The sequence below is a fragment of the Anas acuta genome, chromosome 5 (assembly GCF_963932015.1).
Source record: "Anas acuta chromosome 5, bAnaAcu1.1, whole genome shotgun sequence".
NCBI lineage: Eukaryota > Metazoa > Chordata > Aves > Anseriformes > Anatidae > Anas > Anas acuta.
In genome coordinates, this window is record NC_088983.1 from 26,952,174 (window position 1) to 26,972,638 (window position 20,465).

At 39.1% G+C, this 20,465-nt stretch overlaps 1 protein-coding gene across 2 annotated transcripts in view; it reads left to right on the forward strand.

Moving 5' to 3' along the window:
• LRP5 (LDL receptor related protein 5) overlaps positions 1-15,480 on the forward strand; it is a 143,837-nt gene extending 128,357 nt beyond the window's left edge. The window contains exons 16-23 of one of the 2 annotated variants that reach the window (XM_068683386.1): positions 66-275; positions 2,290-2,415; positions 4,230-4,466; positions 5,184-5,294; positions 7,158-7,403; positions 10,654-10,793; positions 12,340-12,437; positions 13,125-15,480. In XM_068683386.1, coding sequence (XP_068539487.1) covers positions 66-275; positions 2,290-2,415; positions 4,230-4,466; positions 5,184-5,294; positions 7,158-7,403; positions 10,654-10,793; positions 12,340-12,437; positions 13,125-13,386 — 1,430 coding nt within the window. In that variant the 3' untranslated portion in view covers positions 13,387-15,480. The remainder of the gene's footprint in view (positions 1-65; positions 276-2,289; positions 2,416-4,229; positions 4,467-5,183; positions 5,295-7,157; positions 7,404-10,653; positions 10,794-12,339; positions 12,438-13,124) is intronic. The other variant, XM_068683387.1, reaches the window with a different exon arrangement.
• The last annotated feature ends 4,985 nt before the right edge of the window (positions 15,481-20,465 follow it).

Below are 20,465 nucleotides of genomic sequence, written 5' to 3' on the forward strand. Positions count from 1 at the left end.
TTTGGTTGGTTGGTTTGGTTTTGTTGTTGCTGAAATGAGTTAAAAGTCGTTTCTGTTGATCTCAGGTGCTAACCGCGTGACCCTGGAGGACTCCAACATCCTTCAGCCGATGGGACTGACAGTGCTGGGGAATCACCTGTACTGGATTGATCGTCAGCAGCAGATGATTGAGAGAGTGGAGAAAACTAACGGATACAAAAGGACTAGAATTCAAGGCCGAATCGCTCACCTAACAGGCATTCATGCTGTGGAAGAACTCGATATGGAGGAATTCTGTGAGTTTATTTAAATATCTCTCTGTGACTCTTGGCCACTGTGTCTCAAATTCCTCATCCAGCTGCGTGTTTTAATAATACTGCCCTGTGGGCTTTAAGTTAAGACATGGAGTGCTTTCAACTTGGAGGGCTGGGACTCTAGAACAGAAAGATAAACAAGTTTCTTACTCTTGTCCAGAGGAGTCCTCCTGTTCAGCTAGACTGTGCAATTTCACAACACCTTAGTTAGTTGCTTTGCACGAGCTCACATGATACTGAATTCACTCTAAAAGTTGTTTGGAATTACGGTTTTTAATTTTATGTGTATATATAAGTACAACCAAGTAACAGAGTTCAAAAAAATCTTTAAAAAGAAAGGAGAGGATAGTAATTGCCTTTTCTTGAGGCATTTCAGACCCATTTCTAAAATGTGACTGGTTTGACTCAGCACAATTGATAACATAGAAGCCTCCAGTAAGGGAGGGGGAATAGGCGGGAAGTTCCTAAAATGAACTTCCGTGGTTGTGGAATTTCTCTCCTACCGAGGTGGAGCTGATCCCTTCTGACAGGGGTCGCTGATGGTTGGACCTTATTTTTCTGGCCTGGTGCCTCAGTTCCAGTGCCCTGAGGGAGAGTGCAGAATCCCCTTGAAGCAGTTGCTCCTCAGGGTGGCAACCTGCAGCTCCTCCTGCTTTTACTAGGCCTGCTGAGAATATAAAAGCACAAGATGTGGGAACCAGAAGGCCTCTTCAGACTTTGTGGCCTAAGATGAGTTGAACTTGTATGGTGACCCTGTGTAGGATTAATCTGTAAAGGGCACTTGGGGGACATTTGTGTTTAATAAAAGAAAAAAAAAAAGAGGACTTTATATCAATGTGTTTTCTAAAATGTCTGTTTTTTTATGGCAAGAGTAATATTTATTCAGAGATGCACTGAAGCAAATCGCTTTTTACATCTGAAATCTATCCAATATAGGTGACTTCTGTTACAAGTGGGTAAAAATAACATGTGCAAGTGTGCATGCCCACACAAGTATGCGTGCACTTCTTCTGCTAGCAGAAAACCTGCTAACCTGTGCCTCACATAGTAATGTTTCCATCGCTATGTTAAATTGATTAATTTATTAAGGGCGAAAGCAGACCGCTAAGAAGTCTGAACAGATGGAAAACAACTTTGGCACAGAAATAATGATATTTATACTACTTCTTCCCTGTGGAAATTCTTGCTCCTCACTAGTAGTAAAGAATGCATTGTTCGGTGGCATCACGAATAACAGAGGCTCCTGCTCCACAGATCACTCCAGCAGATGCTCGGCACGCTTAAGACATGAGATAAGCAGGCAGGAGACTGGCTCTGTTCTCACTCAGACGGGCTGGGGTCTTCAGACAGTGACTTCACCTCTCTGTGCCTGTTTCTCATCCAACTAATGTTAATTTAGTTTGATTCTATTACAAGCTCTTGGGTACTCAGTGCTTCTGAATAACTGATTTGGGAACACAGCCATGTGTCTTCCGCCGGGTGTGTGTTCTTACACTGCAGTTTTGTGAGTAACAGGGAAGTGGTGAGGGCTTATTGGGGGGAACAGGAGCTGAGTGGTAGGGCTGGATGTTAAGAGGTCTCTGAAATTAGAGGAGAGTTCGTGAGGATTTTGGGAAGGGTGGCATTCTGCAGTAATATATGTTAATTCTTGATGCCTGACTACTCTAGAAGTACAGATGAGATATGTAGGTACATCTTAGGTGTGACCTTCTCAAATCTGCTTTCTCACTTCTCTTCACCTGAGCTCCCAAATTTGTTTTAGAAGTCTTTTAAAGGTCTCCATATCACTGTGTCTGGAAGAGACGTAGTCCTTGTGTAGCAGTAAATCATCTCTTGAGCACAGACCTGAAAAATCCTGCAATTATCTTCCTATGAATTTTAGTGAAATCTTATTTACTGAAAACAGAATTGCTTTATGAGTGGTTTTGTGAGCTTGCCTTAGCTAGTAGTTAGGATTTTTTTTAATACTAATATTCCTTTTTGTATGTTTCTGCAGCTGCACATCCATGCTCCCGTGACAATGGTGGGTGTTCGCACATCTGCATTGCCAAAGGGGATGGGACTCCAAGATGTTCATGTCCAGAGCACCTTGTGCTTCTACAGAATCTCTTAACTTGTGGAGGTGAGTTACGTAAACTTCTTAGCACAACTGTTAAAGGTAAAAATAATAATAATAATAATAATAATTAAAAAAAAAAAGATGGGATTGAGGAGATGTATTCTTAGAACCATTGGAAAATTGGTCTTGACTATGTCACAAGCTGATACGCTGATAGGTCTTGAGAACTCTCTCTCTAAAATAAGATATTTTCAAAAATAACTAAATGAATGAAGCCAGAGTGACCAAAATCAGTTTGTAACTGATGCAAGAAACTTGTCCACCAGGGTATTTGTGACTTGTATATGGTATAAAATTATATGAACTTTCTGCAGGAGGTTGCATTCAAATCCAGAACACGTATTTACACACAGTGTTTTCTTAGACGTGATATGCTGCATTGTGTCTTAAATGTGACCTTTGATTTTCTGCTTAAGTTTTTGGACATGTGACTTTTCGTTGCATGCAGAATACTTCTGTTGGACCTTAAAACAGTTGCATCTTCCACTGAGAGTTTCTTATGGTTTTATGATGTGACAGCTTTGTGCTATAAACAACTGCTTATAACATCATACTAAATCAACCCATGATAACCTAGTAGCAGAAACTGTGCATGTGATTCCCACACCATTCTAGTCTTTCAAATGAATTTGGCCTGATAACATGAAACACTGTTCTGTCTAGTTAATGAGAGGCCAAAAACTCAGTTGGTAGGCTTTCTCTTTAGACTTCGATCTTCCAGTCCCAGGATTTTTGAAAATTGTTACCTTAATCTTGTAGAGGGGATTTAAAATGGGGAAAAAATATTTATTTTCTGGGTGTTCAGTCATCTGTCCCTTTTGGTTGTCTTGGCTTTATTATATACTCATTTTGCTGTGGATTTAATTCTTCTGGCTGAGCTCTGATCTCCCATGGGACAGTCCTTTCTATTATAAACTGTTTTCTTTCCCATGACCACAACATGCTATGTGGTTTCAGAGTAGTGGCAGTTACATCTGCAGGAGGGAAAATAAAACAATCTACTTATATTTGTTGCTATACTTTTGTTTAAAAACAAAAACATGGCCTATGGGAGATTATATCTCGCTACTTTATCTTCTATAAATGTAAAAATTAAGGGGCCTTCCTTTCAGTCTCTGTTTTTTGTTTGTTTGTTTTTATTCTAATCCTTCTGTAAGCCTGCAACAGCTTTTTGATCTATCTGGTCTGCAGTAGTAGCAGCCCATAGCAAGTATTTCCAAACAGATTTGTAGCTATTTTGATTGGAGAATATTTGTCCATGTACCCTCGTGAACACTCCTGTCGAGCTTTTAAATGCAAGCTTGTGCCTGCCAAATGAAGCCACCATGTAGCAAATCACAGAATCATATGTGGCTCTTGATTCAGACAGAACTAGTAATCTGGCTGTTGAATTATCTGAACAGGACGTTCCTATCAAAATTAATTCAAGAACTACCTTGATGTGTATATTTGGAATCTTTATCTTACCTACAGCTGCCAGGTCACTGGTTCTATTTGCAGTCCTCAGTATTGCTACACCAAATAATCGTAACTCATAAACTTAGAAATCAGAAGATTTTGAAAAACCAAGCACATTTGGATTTTTACTTGCATTTTTGTTTTTCAAGCTCTTGATTATACTTCGTCTCATTCTTGAACGTTTCTCCTTAATGAAGGAGGATAGAAGCACTTTAAAAATAGCTTGCATTTTTACAGAAGAACTTAAGTGAATGCATAAGCATGATTTTCTCCATCTGTGGAAAAAGTCTATCTCATTTTACTCTGTCAAAAGGGCTAAAATTGAATGCACACATGTGTTTTGTTTCCTCTTTCTCCAGAACCTCCAACTTGTTCCCCAGACCAATTTACCTGTGCAACTGGAGAAATTGACTGTATCCCAATGGCGTGGCGATGTGATGGATTTCCAGAGTGTGATGACCAGAGTGATGAAGATAGTTGCCCCATATGCTCTGCATCCCAATTCCAGTGTGAGAAAGGACAATGTATTGATGCACATTTGCGGTGTAATGGAGAAATTGACTGCCAAGATAAATCTGATGAAGTGGATTGTGATAGTAAGATTCATTTTCCTTACCTCTTGGCTCTAACATAAGCACCTACTTGGGATTCTAACTATTCCTGATGTACATTTATGATTTTTAGTTTCAAATTGGGAAAAAAAGCGTTACCCATAAGCCTAGCTAAGCTGTCAAATGATTCTGTTTTTCTCTATACAGTGAACCTTCCAGGGGTGCTGGTTACTAGCTCTCATAAGAACTCTGTTTACTTATCATTTAATATGCTTTGACATCACAGAGATTCCAGAGTTAATTAACAAACCCTTTTTGCTGAAATGGAGGCTTCTGTATATAGATAAGAAGTTTAACAGTTACTTAGCCGAGTAAGAGTTCATAGCGTGTCATAAGATAGCATAGAGTATATAAGGTTTGATATATCGAGTTACTACATTTTTTAAATGGCAGGTGATCAGTTACACTTTGTTAATTATAGTAAAAGATTCTTGCTGATTTATTCCCAGTTTTGCCTCAATGGGACCAAATTGACAAAGGATGTGGTGTTACTGGGATCAGAATTTTATTTTAGTCCCACTAAGTAGGATGTGTAAGAAGAAGGAAGAATCAGAGAAATGCAGTTGCATTTTACCTACTGCAGCAAAACAAGTGTTCTGGTGCATACCTGTTTGTATTTGTGGCTTGACATGTCTCACGTTTTGGTTTTCTTAAGGTGCTGCCATGCCTGTAGTGCTTTATCTTTTTTTTCTTTCTGTGCAGCACTTTGTCTGCCCAATCAGTTCCGATGTGCCAGTGGCCAGTGCATCCTCCTGAAGCAACAGTGTGACTCCTTTCCAGATTGCATTGATGGATCTGATGAGCTCATTTGTGGTGAGATGTCTTTGCTTCAGATTCAAGAGCTCTGTTTTCAGGCGTAATACCTTGCAACTATATGCAGAGCCTCAGGCTCTGGGTAAGAATATTCCTTCAGGGAAACCCAGTGAGTCTTGGCCCTATACTCTCGCAGTTGTTTTTGGCTGCTATACATACCCACATTCTTCCATTGATCTGTGTGGCAAAAGAGTGTGAGGTTGCAGCATGGCACAGCATGTCTGCAGTGCCATTATTCAAGATAATGCAATAATAGCAGTAGTGAAGATAAACAGAAATCCCAGTGTTACTTCAGGCTAGTTCTAAAATCCAGTATGGGATAATGCTGCTTTGTTTGGATATGCCTTCAGATCTACACCCAGAATGACCTGATTCCACTATGTGCTATTCCACTGAGTTCTTTGGAACATGCACAGCTGCTGCTAAGCTTGGGGTAGCTTTTAAAAATATGCAGCCCTATCTACTGCAATTACAGACTCGAGCTGGAGGCTAATTATGTGGAGCAACTAACATGCAAGTGTCCACAAAGACCACAAGCTGGTCTCTTAAAGTGCAGGTAGGAAAAGAATATAAGGAGAAACCTAGATTTTTCTGGACAAAAATGTTACTTTGAATTCTCAGGGCAGTAGGAGGTATATGCAAGTTACAGGCATGCTGACAGCAGTTGCTGTATTAGTCCTTAGCTGGGTCTTATTGTACAGTCTGGAGTTAACAGTAAAAGTTACCTATTTCTGCTCTGCTTGCATATTCCCTTTTTTGTGTCATCTGGGTGACTAGTGCATGAAGTTTCATGCAGTGGGGCAGATTAAGGGAGCATATAATGGTAGTCAAGTAGGTAGTAAAAATGTTTGCTACTTTCAGGATAAGAATCTTGCATTTAAAAAAAAAAAAGCTAGAATTGAAAATTTTGTGCTTTAAATTAGGAATATGTTTTAATTTTGTCTTCGCTTTTTTCTGGTATCATATCTGAACTTAATCTTTAATCTTTCTATTTAAAGATTACGTCCTCAGCTGACATAAAAGCTGTTATGCACTAATAAGTACAACAGAAATGAATTCTTGTTGAGCTGTTAAAAGTTTATTGATAGATCTTTGTATTTCCTTTATCCTCCTTCTCAAATTTCAGTTCTTTTGCATTTCTTTCAACTGAAAGGCAAGAATTTGGGAATAATTTGGAATGTGTTGCCCATAGTCAATACGAGATGAGGTACAAAACTCATCTCAAATACTGCAGCACTTTTTATTATTTAACACTAGGCTGTAAATATGAGGAAAATAAATAAAAAGTAGAAAGTATTAAAGGTATTTTGAGTTGTGCTTTTCCTCCAATTTGTAAGGTTCCTTTTAGAAAACAAGTTACTTAGTGACATTTTAGGAAGGAAAAGTATTCTGTTTAAGGGATATTTGAGGTATGAAGAGATCCACCATAGCTTCCCCACCAGTGAAGACTTTTATTTTTTTAATGGTATTGCTAGTCCAAATGGCTTTTGGGAGACCAGATTCCTCTATGGATAAGGAATTGTTTATGAGCGTCCTCTAACAGATTTTGAGGGTGTAGAGTAAATAAAACTGCATGGGCTGTTATTATATCAACATGATAAGGAATCCTGTTACAAGACGAATTGCTAGACAGAAAGGAGAGTAGCTTGGTATGACTTCTTTAAGTACATGGAGGGTAAGGAAGGGCATGGCGGTGTGTTGTGTGTTAAATCAGAAAAAGTTATTGCCTGAGTTTGGTGCAGAGACTTCCAAAGCCATTGTGTGAATGACTGGGAGCTGACTGATGTGCTGCACATGCTCTGGGACAGCGTCATATGTAGTGCCATGTTTAATAACCTCCTTGTTTTTTCCTTCTCTTTCCAGAGAAAACAAAACCAGCCTCAGATGAACCACAACCCCACAGCAGTGCCATCGGTCCTGTCATTGGGATAATACTGTCCCTATTTGTCATGGGAGGAATGTACTTTGTTTGCCAGCGAGTGGTGTGTCAGCGCTATGCCGGGCCCAATAGCCCCTTTCCACATGAGTACGTCAGTGGAACCCCTCACGTCCCTCTTAACTTTATCGCTCCAGGAAGTTCTCAGCATGGCACTTTTACTGGTAAGGATGGTAAGAACCTTAATGAGTTACATTGTCTGGATATATGTATTTTTTACAGGTTTTGCAGGTTAGTAGTCCTAGAGGTAGGGATTTCAAAGAGCAGAAATGGTGTTGTTGATCTGCTCTGTGGTTTTGGTATAAATCTGTGATTTGGATCAGATTTGCAAAAACTACTAGATGCAGTTCACGAGGGACCTAGAAAATCACTAGATTTTCAAATACATTTTTTCCCTAGATTGCATGTACACATTTATGAAAGAAGATAGAAACTATAGAAATACTTAGCCTGTGAAAAACACCCCCTTTAACTTCCTGATGTATGTAATGGTGTCTGTGTTTTGCATAATACTTCTTACTTGAGGCCTGCAAAACACTATGAAGAGTAGTGAACCATGTACAGTATTGGAAACTAAGAATTCTTTGTGCCATTCAGGATCTTAGTGAGAGCTCTGTTCTGTTCTTTGTGCCTTGTACTCCGATGTCCTTGTTTCTGTCCTGTACATTCAAAGGTCTTCACACAGCTTTCCCCTGTGTGCTCAGGGTGGATAAGTTCTTTCACAGTGGAAAGAACCAGAGAAAAGAAGTGAAGAAGCTTAGGCTAATGTAATACATTAAAGCAGGGGCTAAACATCCCTCCCCAAAGTTACAACAACAAATGTGGAAGAACATAAGCAGTCTGGGTGTGGTTTTGCAGTCTGGCTGCTCAGTGCCTGAAATGTAACGAAAACATCCCCTCTGGTTTAGTCCATCTCTGAGATAAATTTCCTGTTTGTTTTGGACAAAGTATTTATATTCTCTCTGTGTCTCAGTCCTCCATCTGTAAAACAGCAAAACTTCTCTACCTTGCAAAGTAATCAAAACACCGATCCAGAGACTTGTATGCAGATATTAAGATGAGACTGAAGGACCTAAAAAGGCTGGGATATTCAGCTAATAGATAACTGCCCAAAGTAAACACTTACGTGATGTATTTTGAATGATTTTACAAATATAAAATATACTTTTCATAGAGGAAAAAATTATTTCTTAACTATAAAGGCCTGAGAAGAAAGAATATTTCTTATTCAGGAAGCTGTAATGTAAATGGTCACCTGTAAACCTACCAGACAGGGTCAGAATACAAGAAATCCATATTTCAGAGTGCTTAGAGTCTGTTTTTCCTGTCATCTTAAAATCAGATAAATGATAAACTTACAGACCAGTGAAAAGACGTGGCATTTCTTCATATAAACAAGATTTTGAGATGTGCTAACTGTTGGTTTCTTCTAGCCATGATTTTGAAGACAACCAGATACTCTTTGCTTTTTAATGACTGTGGTCAGCTGTTCCTGTTTAAACTATGCTTTTATGGTTATCAGGAGGTTTTGTGGTAGGAAATAAAATTTGAAGATGAAATCATTGCAGGTGAAATCTTTGCAGTGGTGTTCTGAATTGGACTTCATATAAAAGCTTTTTTAATTAAAGAAAGTATTAGTGGTTTTTAATCTGTAGCACCGTGGGTGCTGATCTGAGTTGTCATTCTGATCCCTGTTCATATTTGTTGGGTTTATTTCCTAATCCTGCTGCCATAGATTTTTGTCTCCGTATTGTTGTTTGTTTTTTTTTAATTACGACATCTGAAAAATCTTATCATTGATGTTAATTCTAAAGAGAAGACATAATTTATTAATAGCATGGCATTTCAAAAAAGCTAAGTGGCCATAAAAGATGCTCACAAACGGTCACTGCTTGTAATATATTATGTCCCAAGTCTCAAAAGTTTCTGAAAACTTCCAAACTAAACTCTTTCATTAGGACTGGATATTCTGACAGGAAGAAGCTGAAAATCTATTGCCTGATTTAAGTGCATCATGGAAATAAAGAGATTGGAGGATGTTTTCTTCCCCTTTTCCTGTCACCCAGATTTCCTTCCTTTTTCTTCTGTTGATTTTCAGTTTAAGCAATGATATTTTTTTTCAGTAAGGATAATTATTTTTTGCTCTTGTTCATGAATTTGCAGTTAAATTTCTTTGGATGGAAATGAAAAAAATTAAAACTTTGTAGGTCTCTGCCTTTTTTCTCTTAAGCAATGTATAATGTTTGTTTGTTTGTTTGTTTTGATTGTTTTTGGCAAATGCATGAGTTTGTTTAATTGGAAAATTTTTTAATTAGCGATTTTGTGGAAAGTTTGGATCAACTGTTCTAGAGATCCCTTCCTCGGCAGACTGTGACAGTTGTTTTTGAGGAGTTCACTGCTGCAGAGACACAATAGGTGGTCTGGGGATGAGATGTTTTATTTACATAACATAAATTTGAAAATATGTTGTTCCTTGTGATCCTGAAGTTTTTATATAAAAGATCATTCCAAAAGTGACAACTGAGTTGCATGGGTTTGCCGAGCTGTGGACTTGTTTGCTGTTTTGCATCGGTAGGTGCAAAGGATTTGGAAAGGCTGGACCGATGGGCTGAGGTCAACTGTATGAAGTTCAACAAGGCCAAATGCCGGGTCCTGCACCTGGGGCACAGCCCAAGCAGAGCTACAGGCTGGGAGATGAGTGGTTGGAAAGCTGTTTAGTCAGCTGAATATGAGCCAGCCATGTGCTCAGGTGGCCAAGAAGGCCAACAGCATCCTGGCTTGCATAAGAAGCAGTGTGACCAGCAGGGCTAGGGAAGCGATTGTCCCCCTGTACTCGGCTCTGGTGAGGCCGCACCTCGAGTACTGTGTTCAGTTTTGGGCCCCTCGCTACAAGAAGGGCATCGAGGCGCTCGACTGAGTCCAGAGAAGGGCGACGAAGCTGGTGAGGGGCCTGGAGAACAAGTCCTACGAGGAGCGGCTGAGGGAGCTGGGCTTGTTCAGCCTGGAGAAGAGGAGGCTCAGGCGACCATATTGCTTTCTATAGGGACATTAAAGTAGGCTGTAGTGAGCTGGGGATTGGTCTATTCTCCCACGTGGCCAGTGACAGGATGAGGGGGAATGGGCTGAAGTTTCACCAGGGAGGTTTAGGTTGGGTATTAGGAAATACTTCTTTACTGAAAGGGTTGTTAAGGCATTGGAATGGGCTGCCCAGGGAAGTAGTTGAGTCACCATCCTTGGAGGTCTTTAAAAGATGTTTAGATGTAGAGCTTAGTGATATGGTTTAGTGGAAGACTTGTTAGTGTTAGGTCAGAGGTTGGACTGGGTGATCTTGGATGTCTCTTCCAGCCTAGACAATTCTGTGATTGTGTGATTCTATGAAGTTGTGGTTTGCCTAACCTTGCTTTTGTCTCTGTTTCATTGTAGGCATCTCTTGTGGAAAGTCTATGATTAGCTCCATGAGCCTCATGGGAGGAAGCAGTGGTGCCCCCTTGTATGACAGAAATCACGTTACTGGAGCTTCTTCTAGTAGCTCATCCAGCACTAAAGCCACTTTCTACCCTCAGGTATGTCTTGAAAATGTAGATGTGAATTAGATCCACTTCTCAAGAAAACAAAGATGAAAATTTTTGCTACTACATAGGAAGTTAATAACAGTTGTTCTTGGGTGGTACTGTTTATGAAAAATACAGGCCTAGTCCAACACCTGCTGAACTTCACAAAAGGGCTTTGTTGTATTTCACCAAGGTTACACAATACTATATGATGTCTAAAATGTTTTGTTATTAGAGTGATACTCATTTGGGTTCTTCCTGAGCACTTCTGTTCTTCTGTCTTGAGATACCTTTGTACCTCTTTTGCTCTTTGTGAACTGATGTCAGTGGCCCAATGACATTTTGTGCTGTATAATACAGCAGGCACACATGGAATGAAAAGACAAAGGGTAGAATGAAAATGCATAAGAAATAAGCTCAGCTTGCTCTTTACCTGAAGTGATGATTATTGAATCAAAGAACCAAGTGTTCACACTGGGAGAAAATGCTGGTACCAGAAGAGGTGGTTATAAGAGGATTCAGAAGTAGAATTCTGGATGAGGTTCTTGGGGCAATTAGTTATCATCCCCCACAGCTGGCAATGTGTGGTATTCAAGCTTGTCTGGATTGACAGTATTTGTCACATTATCAGTATTCTTGTAGATGCTGATGAGCTCAGCTCAATGGTCAGGAGTCATTTTGATAGACACTGCACAGTGAAGACGTAAAGGATGATCTCTGTTGCAGTGATCTTACAGTATTACTGCGAGAGAAGGACAGAGGCTGAGGAAGGATGCTGTCACAGTTACTGTGACAGGCTGTAGCTCAGCAGAATGCCCTAGAAAGGCTGCTCAGAAGATGCTCACAACAGTAGCAAGGCCTTGCCATCAGCAGCGATGCAATGTTTTTCTGCGTTGGAAGGGATGAAGCACTCTCCTTAGTTTTAGGCCACTGTCCTGCTGGCCATGTCACAGGTTCTGCTTCCTGCTAGAGGGGTAAGAACCCTAAAGGAATTCTATTTATCCTGAATCATAACAAGCTGTTTTCATAGATTAAGGGTTATCAGCAATCATGTACATGCGCACACAGGCTAGGGCAGGCTCTAACTATTTCTTAGCTCCTAGGCTCTTTGCATTGTGAACTGTGCCGAACTGGGCCTCCTGACCCTACTATTGTATGGTGGTAAGTTTAAGACCTGGGGATCGAACAGACTTTTTTCCTATTAGCATTTACTGAGGATGATGTCAGTCCTTACGTCCAAGGAACTGCACTGAGATTCATAAAAACTGGGTCCAGTTTCCAGCTTTACATCAGCCTTCCAGCAGCACAGTGAGTGCAGCAAGGAAGAAAATTCCCTTTACCATGAGAACACAGAAGACCAGCAATGTACCTAAGACCAGAGTTAATCTCTCATAGTGAACTTATGTGACCTTTAAAAAATGCATTAATCTATCCAAACAGCAAGGGAAGGAAACCAAAATAAGGCAGAGTGACCTGTTGAAGACATGAGTAATCTTTTCAAAATAAATAGAGCTGTATAATGAACTCAGACTTACATACTGCTTTTTATTTTTCCTAGATCTTGAACCCACCTCCATCCCCAGCTACTGATCGCTCCCTATATAATGCAGAGATGTTCTATTCCTCAAACATTCCTTCAACCACGAGATCTTACAGGTACATCTTAGATAAATTTTCTGTTGACCTGTCCTTTAGTTTTGGATCTTAAGCAAAATGTTCTTGTTTGGACTTTGTTTGTTTGTTTTGAACAAGGTAAAAATGCCATCTTTCCCTCCATTCATAAATGACCATTCAAATTTAGATTATGCCAGCTGTGACCTTAAACAATAGATTTGCATCCTATTTTGATATAACAGGGTTTAACACCTTTCAACACAGTGTTGCTGATTAAGAATAAAACATGTGCAATATATATATTGCTTTGTTATGGTGCTTTAGCATCCTGTGTAGAGAATTTCTGTGTTTTCTGTTAAAACTTTGGTGGATTGTTAATCCAGTTTAGTCCAGATTGTTAATCCAGTTTAGTCCAGTCACTAACCTATTTGTTAGTGACTGGACTAAATGGTCATTGTGGTCTTTTCTGGCTGTCCAGATCTATAGATCCATCTGGTTAGGGGCTATCATAATGCTCTGCTGGCTGTGGGTGACTGTGCCATTCAAATTTAGCACAGTGGAAGTACTTCTTGTTTGGTTCCTATGAAAGCCATAGTTACGGCTCATATAGAATGAATAAACAGCTCTCTTGACTGGGAACACAAAGGCATTCATTTTCAATCTCTTTGTTTCCCTTTTCCCCAAATTACAACTAATGCCCGTGCATTTTCTTTTTCATTTTCTTTGCAGGCCTTACCTTATACGAGGGATAGCTCCACCCACAACCCCATGCAGCACAGATGTGTGTGACAGTGACTATACTACCAGCCGATGGAAGGCCAACAAATACTATATAGATTTAAATTCAGACTCAGACCCTTATCCCCCTCCACCCACACCTCGCAGCCAGTATATGTCGGCAGAAGAAAGTTGCCCTCCATCTCCTGCCACAGAACGAAGCTATTTTCACCTCTACCCCCCTCCACCCTCTCCTTGTACAGACTCCTCATGACCTCAACAGAAGGAACTTTTCCTGTAAATATTTTTAAATATGAACAGATTTAAAATATATATTTTATGATTTAAAGTTAAATAGGGGTGGGATTTTTTTAAAAAAAATGTGAATAAAAATGGGTGGGAGGGATGGGGCTGTGAAAATTGTACAGAGGAAGAATATTTATAAAATTGATTTTTTTAACTTAATTTCCATTCTTTTGTGCCATATTTGCCTTTTGAAATCTTGGAACTGAGTTAATCTCCAAAGGACTGGAGGGTGGGGGGGGATGTTGAGCTTTTTTGAATTTTGTCACCTTTTTATATGCAAAATGTGTGTAATTATTTTTGCTAATGTGAGAAAAGAAAGTTAAGTGGCTTGTGGGAGGAGGACACTAAAGAAAGACTAATATTCATGGAAAAGACATGCTTAAATGTCTTGTTTGTCAGTATCTCATCCTTTCTCCACCACTGGGTCAAAACATGCAAAGAGTACCACCGTCAAATGCTCCTATTTCAAGTGAGCTGAATGCTTCCCAGCAGAATGTGTATACAGAGACTTGGATTTTGAACCTCACTCTCCATTTGCTCAGCACTGAACTGAAAGAGTCCTCATTTTAGCCAAACCTTCCAGTTTAATTATGCCCACAGTTGTGTCCTAACTGATGCCAACAATGCATGTTGTCAGTTCTGGAACTGAGTCTAGCTAAAAAGATATCCTGCCCCCAAAAGCTTATTTTAGCTCCAGTTAGTTCCCCACTTTGAATGTGTGGTAGTAAAAGCAGTTACACTGACCTGTCATAGAGATCAAGGGGCTCTTAATGTAGTTTTTAAGCAGAGAGAAATGCCTGATGAGCTACAGCTTTGCTCAGACTCACCATTTTAATGGTGATGAAACCAGGCTCCTTCATCCTTTTCTAGCGGCCACTTCCCTGTGAGGCTTTGGTGACTTGTCTGAGAAGGAGCTGTGATAGTCAACTGCTTCTCAAAAACCAGTGGTACTTCAGTTTTTACCCAGAAGTCCAGTAATTCACTGTGCTGTGTCTCTGAGGTGTTTACGTGTGTTGAACTGATCAGAGAATTGCTTCATCTTTGATGTTCATTTCACAAAGTGGGATGATACAGTGACCTGTGTTCATTTAAATGAGAAAGCTGTTGCTTATTAATCTGTGTTTGTAGAAAACATTACCTGCCTAGCTCAAAAACAAAACGCCTGCCATTTGAACAATTTAGTCATGTCATCAAAATTTTCCACCAAATTAGTTCAGGTTTAGAAACATAAAAAGCACAGGAATTAGAGAAGACATATTTCTAATTCTCTTAATAACAATAAAACAACAAAACTCTCCAACAAACTGCTGTATCCTCAGGACACCACGATCAGTGAAGTGCTCATGCTTCCAGCTCCTACCAAAAAAACCCTTTGTGAATGCGGGGCTAGAATCTGTGCCTTTAACAACATTTTTTTTTTTTTTTTTTTTGTTGCTTTGATTCTTCTCTTGCTGTAACAACAAGGATTGGGTATTGCGTGTCACTCACAAATCCAGCTCTGATGATGATAATGTGAGTGCCTACCTGGACATCTGAGGGAAGATCTGAATATGCAGACCTGCACCTGTTTCTGCAGCTGCTGAGTAACAGACGTGTTGGGTCTTTGACAGCTTTAATATTGGTGGCAATGATGAAAAATTTTTCTTTTTTGAATTTAATTCAAAATTGAGTTGGGGTCTTAGGGGCTGGGACTACAGTGTTCTGATCCAGTTTGTGTTTACAGATTTGTTAGTCCAGATCTGTCTCCCGACCTACGTTGCTCAAGGATAATATTTGTACTGGCACTGGTGTATTACTGAAACTTTTTAAGTAGCCTTTATTAACTTCATGGCTAAACTTCTGAGATTCACGTTTGGCAAAAAGATAATGCCTACCATTTTCTTTGTGGAGAAAAATACAGAATTGGAGAATACAGTATTGGAGATAGGAGTTTAAGAACAGGTTATCTTCTCCCATCCCCTTTCAACATTAGTAACTATAGCGTGCCAGGAGAGACAAGGTCATAGCTTGTAACTCTAAGGATGACTTGGCAGACCTCTGAAAAAGTGTCAATGATTTGTTTTTTTTTTGTTGTTGTTGTTTTTTTGTTTTTGTTTTTGTTTTTTTTGTTTTTTTTTAAAAAAAGAGCACTTTCATGTGATCATGTTTCAGTGAACTAAATCATGACTTTAGATCCACAGATATTTTATGTATCACATCAGTCATATGAAGGAATACTTGTTCTGCGTTACAGCAGTTGGTCTAATTTCACATCATCTGTAGTTCTGTGTATAACCATTTGCCACTTACAATGAATGCATTAATTGTTTCATGTTAGAGTTCTAGCTTAGGACCACATCACTAATTTTCCTGTGTTCCTGTGATGACACTGGATGAAAAATTACTTTGTTTTTTTAATTAAACCACTGGTCATTTTAAAGAGCCACAACTGTAGCAGTCCTAACCACTTCATCTCGTATCCTAGTACAAAGTTTGGAGTTGAGTCCAAGAAAATTATCGGTCTTACTAAGAATTAAACTGTCTTAAGGGTCAAATTCTTTTGGGCCTTAGGTATTCAGTAGGAAGCAATCACTTTCTGAATGGAATGAATTAAGCATGAATGAATGAATTCTTTTATTTCAGTTGGACATTTAGATCCTCTTGCTGCTGATATTTGATGAGAAATCACTTCATCTGAGGGACTTGAGGTTTTGTGATCAGAGTCCAAGTCCCTCTCTGTTCCATACTATTGCTTAAAAGCCTTTCTAAAAAGAACTTGTATGCAAATTTAGCATCAAAACATTTAAATACTAAAATATTACTTTTGATTGCTGTAGGCCTACTACCATATAATGGATTAATGCACTCCTGGTGTCAGAAAATATATTTGAATGAGAGGAGCTACTTCTCCCCAGAAGTATCTCTCAGCAAATTTTTAGTAAAGTGTGGTTTCTATCCTGTGAACTTTCAGGCTAAAACTTCAAAAACAGATGCTAGTTTCTTCTAGATCAGGACGAGGGAAAGAGTTGTATGGAATTATTGAATGCATATGATGAATTGTAGCATTTCAGGGCTAAACAGGAAATAAGTGGGGAAGAGCTGTCTAATTGAGGTTTGAGCATAATTCCACTACTGCAAAAATGTAGTCTGAGAAAGCAGGCTGAAATATCCCAGGAGTTCTGCCCTGAGAACATGCAGGGGAATGCATGCAACTAGACTATCTGTGTGAACTTGTGAGTACTTGTATCAGTTTATTCAAATGTTTTCCAAGCCCATTATGACTACATATCACCACTTAAAGCAGCTCAGGATGTAATATAGAACAGTGTCTGGATGGCAGCTAGTGATAGGCAAATGATCTGGTTGGTTCAGTGTCACGTTGAAAGGACAGATGTCCTAGCAGCTGATTTGCCTTCCAGTGCAGTCATAAAAGCTGCTACTGGGGACATCTTCTCTTTTTGTCCTGTTCGCAGAACAGATGTAGCAGCAGTGTGAAACTGTAAGATAAATAGGCAGACTTAAAATTAAATCATGGTCTTCAGAACTGAAGTATCCTTTAATTTCAAGCAAAGGATTTGTGTAAGTTATGCATGGACTTCAGCTGGACTGATCAACAGACGCTGCACCCTGAAATTTACAATGGGTGTCATTGATTTGTTCACGACTGCTGGATGATTTTGAGGAAACTTTGTTTGCACTGCCTAGTTGTTTTAGTGTTTCAATTTGCCTGCTTGGACAGATTGCTAAAGAGCACTCAAGCTAAGATTGTCTGTATGTACAACAAACTGTGTTTTCTTTAGAATAACGTCAGAGTACAAAATGTCCCAAAAACGAACTTGTGCCATTATCATCATGATCTAAAGAGGAAAAGTGAAATAATTGAAAATTTTCTTCTCTTTCAATAATGGGTTTGACTTTTTGGTAATAAAGTTTGATCACTCTGGTTTGCAAAGAGTGCAAGCACTTCCCTAAAAGTTCTGATTCTTCTCAAAGCTGGTCATGCTGGGCTGATGTCAGTCACACGAACGTTTCTCCGTTGCCTGCAGGGTAGATCCCTTTACTAGAGAGAACTCCAGTGCTGCCCTTCATCAGAGCCTGTGGAGCATGTTGTAGTACTTTATGAGTGTGGTCAGTCAGACTTCACAAAAGTTGTGTGTATCTTGTTTGCTTCAAGCATTATCAGAAGCAGACCTTTTCTGATGTCAGTCATTTTGTTGGGGGTATGTGTTGAGTCACTCCAAATGAGTAGCTGTGCTTATAATTGTACTACAAGTGATATCCATTAATGTCAGGAAATGAAAACAGAAGGCAGGCATGTTCCCAATAATTAATAACACACAAGAGTGCCTGGCATGGAGCCCTGAATGTTTGCTGCTACAGTGCTGAGGGACATTTTATAAACTTCGATGTTTGGACTGAGCCTTAGACAAGCCACAGTCAAAGATGACAGTCGTTTACAGATCACATATTCAGTTGTTTCCATTACCAATTATGAGTGCATTATAAATGTTGAGTGCAGTCCTCACCAGAAGTTTGACTTCTCTGTAAAAGGCTCAGGGAAGGCTGTGTCCTAAATGCTGAAAGTGCCTGCTGGTTCTGTTACTCTTCCATTATGCATTGCAATGCTTTCTGTTCATCATTAAACATAAAGAGCCCTTTCTTCATTTATTAGGAGTTTAGCTAAACAGCTCAAGGTATTTGTCAAATGTTAAAAAGAAATAGTCATATACATAGGTGTTTTCAGTTCTGTCATGTCTGCTAGCTTTCCCTCCGGAGAACAATTTACAAAAGTTTTTTTTTATGTAAAGGAGATCTTTTCTTTACTACGTTTATTTTGCAGTTGGCCAACTATGCTGTGGGTCTCTTCACATAAAATCATATCCCCTGGGCAAGGGGTGGTTGGGAGTGGGGGAAAGGAGAAATTGATTTTAAATGAGCCTACTGATAGGAATGATGGAAACCAGTCTGATACAAGCGGCTTCTGCATTCCACAGCAAAATCCCTTGTGTGCCGCATGCTGACCATGCTCTCAGCTGCCCGAGGCAGCAAGTCACCCTACCTTGGCTGTTCCCAGCACGACCCACAGCCCTCATTGCAGCCCACCTCAGGAGTTGGGGGCTTGGTTCTCTCCAGAATCCTGGTGGCTAAAAGACCACAATCCCCATTCCTAAATGGGGCGTTTTATATTCACGAAATGCATGCAGAGAACATGCCTTGAAGGAGTTATCAGAGGAGAAAAGCGACATTGACAGCTACAGTAAGTGACAGCCCAATTCACCAGCGTTCATGTCTTTAAAAAGCGAGTACTCCCACTGATGCCCGTTTCTCTAAGAAAAGAGTAATGCTGCTCTTGTGACAGCATTCCCAAGGTAACTCCGTTTGACAAAGGGAGTGATGTTCCAGTTTGGATTGTACAGAGATCCTGCAGCGTGTAAATAAGTATGGAAGTGTTTTAGTTGCAAGTACAGCTGCAATAGTTGTAAATGGAATTAATCAGCCTAAAGAGATAAAAACAAAAGCTGTTGAAAACAGGAGGACTGCTTTGCTGTTGGATGTGAAATTTGGAGGGCATCATAAAGAAAAACTCTAACCCAGACTGCTTTCATACTTATCTAATTGTATTGTAATTGCTGCTATTGTAAATGTACATGAATATACAAAGACTACCAAGAATTTTTATGATAAACCCACACAATCTTTTTTATATTTATATTAAAATATGTATTCTACAAAAAGCCTAATAATTACAGCTTTATACGTGTATCATTTTATAGAATTTGTTACTACAAAGGACAACCAAACCCAATACTTAAGTGCCTTGTGTGTTTTAAACAGCTCAAACATTAACTGGGGAAAGAAGTAAAGCCTTAAATCACAAACGTCCCTAGAATCATACGTTTATTGTACTCCACTGGTTCTAACACAGCATCTTGTTACTGCTAGGGTTCTCCTCAGTTAAAATACGTACAGCCTCAAGTGGATGTGAAAGCTGACAAGTTTTGATTTTTTTTGAGCATACTTATCTTAACTTTGTAATATTTTGGAATTTGTCTCAAATGCATTATTTCAAGTGGACTTTTATATATTCATATCTGTTTCAACAACAATCTTGACACCTGTTAAATGCATAACATTAAAAAGAAACGCCAACAAGTGATACTTATGTATTTGGGGATTAAATTGACGTTATTTTCAGATTGTCACTGCAGTATTGTTCATTAAAGCCATTTACTGTGTTACAGAAAGTCTTTACCAATTGTTCTTCCAAATATGGCCTTCCAGCATACAAATGAACCTAGTGGTAAAGTCTTAAGAAAAACTTCTTTTGAGGCTTTCCTCACTTAAGACAATTACACATAAACAATTCTCCAGTCATGAAACTTCCATGTTTCTTTATGTTAACAAAACTGAAGTCTTGTTAAAATTAACTGATATTTTGTATAAATATGTAAGGATAACAGATTCTGCATTTGTATTATAGATTTTGTGGATTTTGTTTTATAATAAATACTTTAAAAAAAATTCAATTAGCAGCCCTTTTTATGAACAATGATGTTTCATCATCTACAGTAGAGATAACTAACCAGTGTCACAATTGTTTTAGGTACTGTTTGGTAAGGATAGCGTTGCTCTCTGCTTGTTTTTATTTTAAAATATATGGAGAAAGGAGGTGAAGAGGTTGATTGGAAAATTGATTGTCTTCAAGATTACAATTGTTACTACACTATAGAGTCTACCACAACATTGTCAGCATCGTTACCTTGTAAAAAAAAGTCGCGCTTCATAGCGTTAACCTCTGTGGTTTTGCTAGACTGGATGAGATCTGTATTTTTTTTTCTTTTTTTTAACGTATTTTTGTCAGGCAGGTGCAGTTAAAATGAAAGCCAAACTGAACAGAAGCCCACTTCTCCTTGCTAATACATTTAGAGGATCAAACCTAGAGACTCAGGATTTGGTGTTGGGTTGAAAAGATTAAGTAAGTAATATGTGCTCTTGGGAGCCCACTGTCGTGACATGGGCATTGTGAGAAATAGTGTTCACTGGAAATGCTTAGAATCACTCAGACAT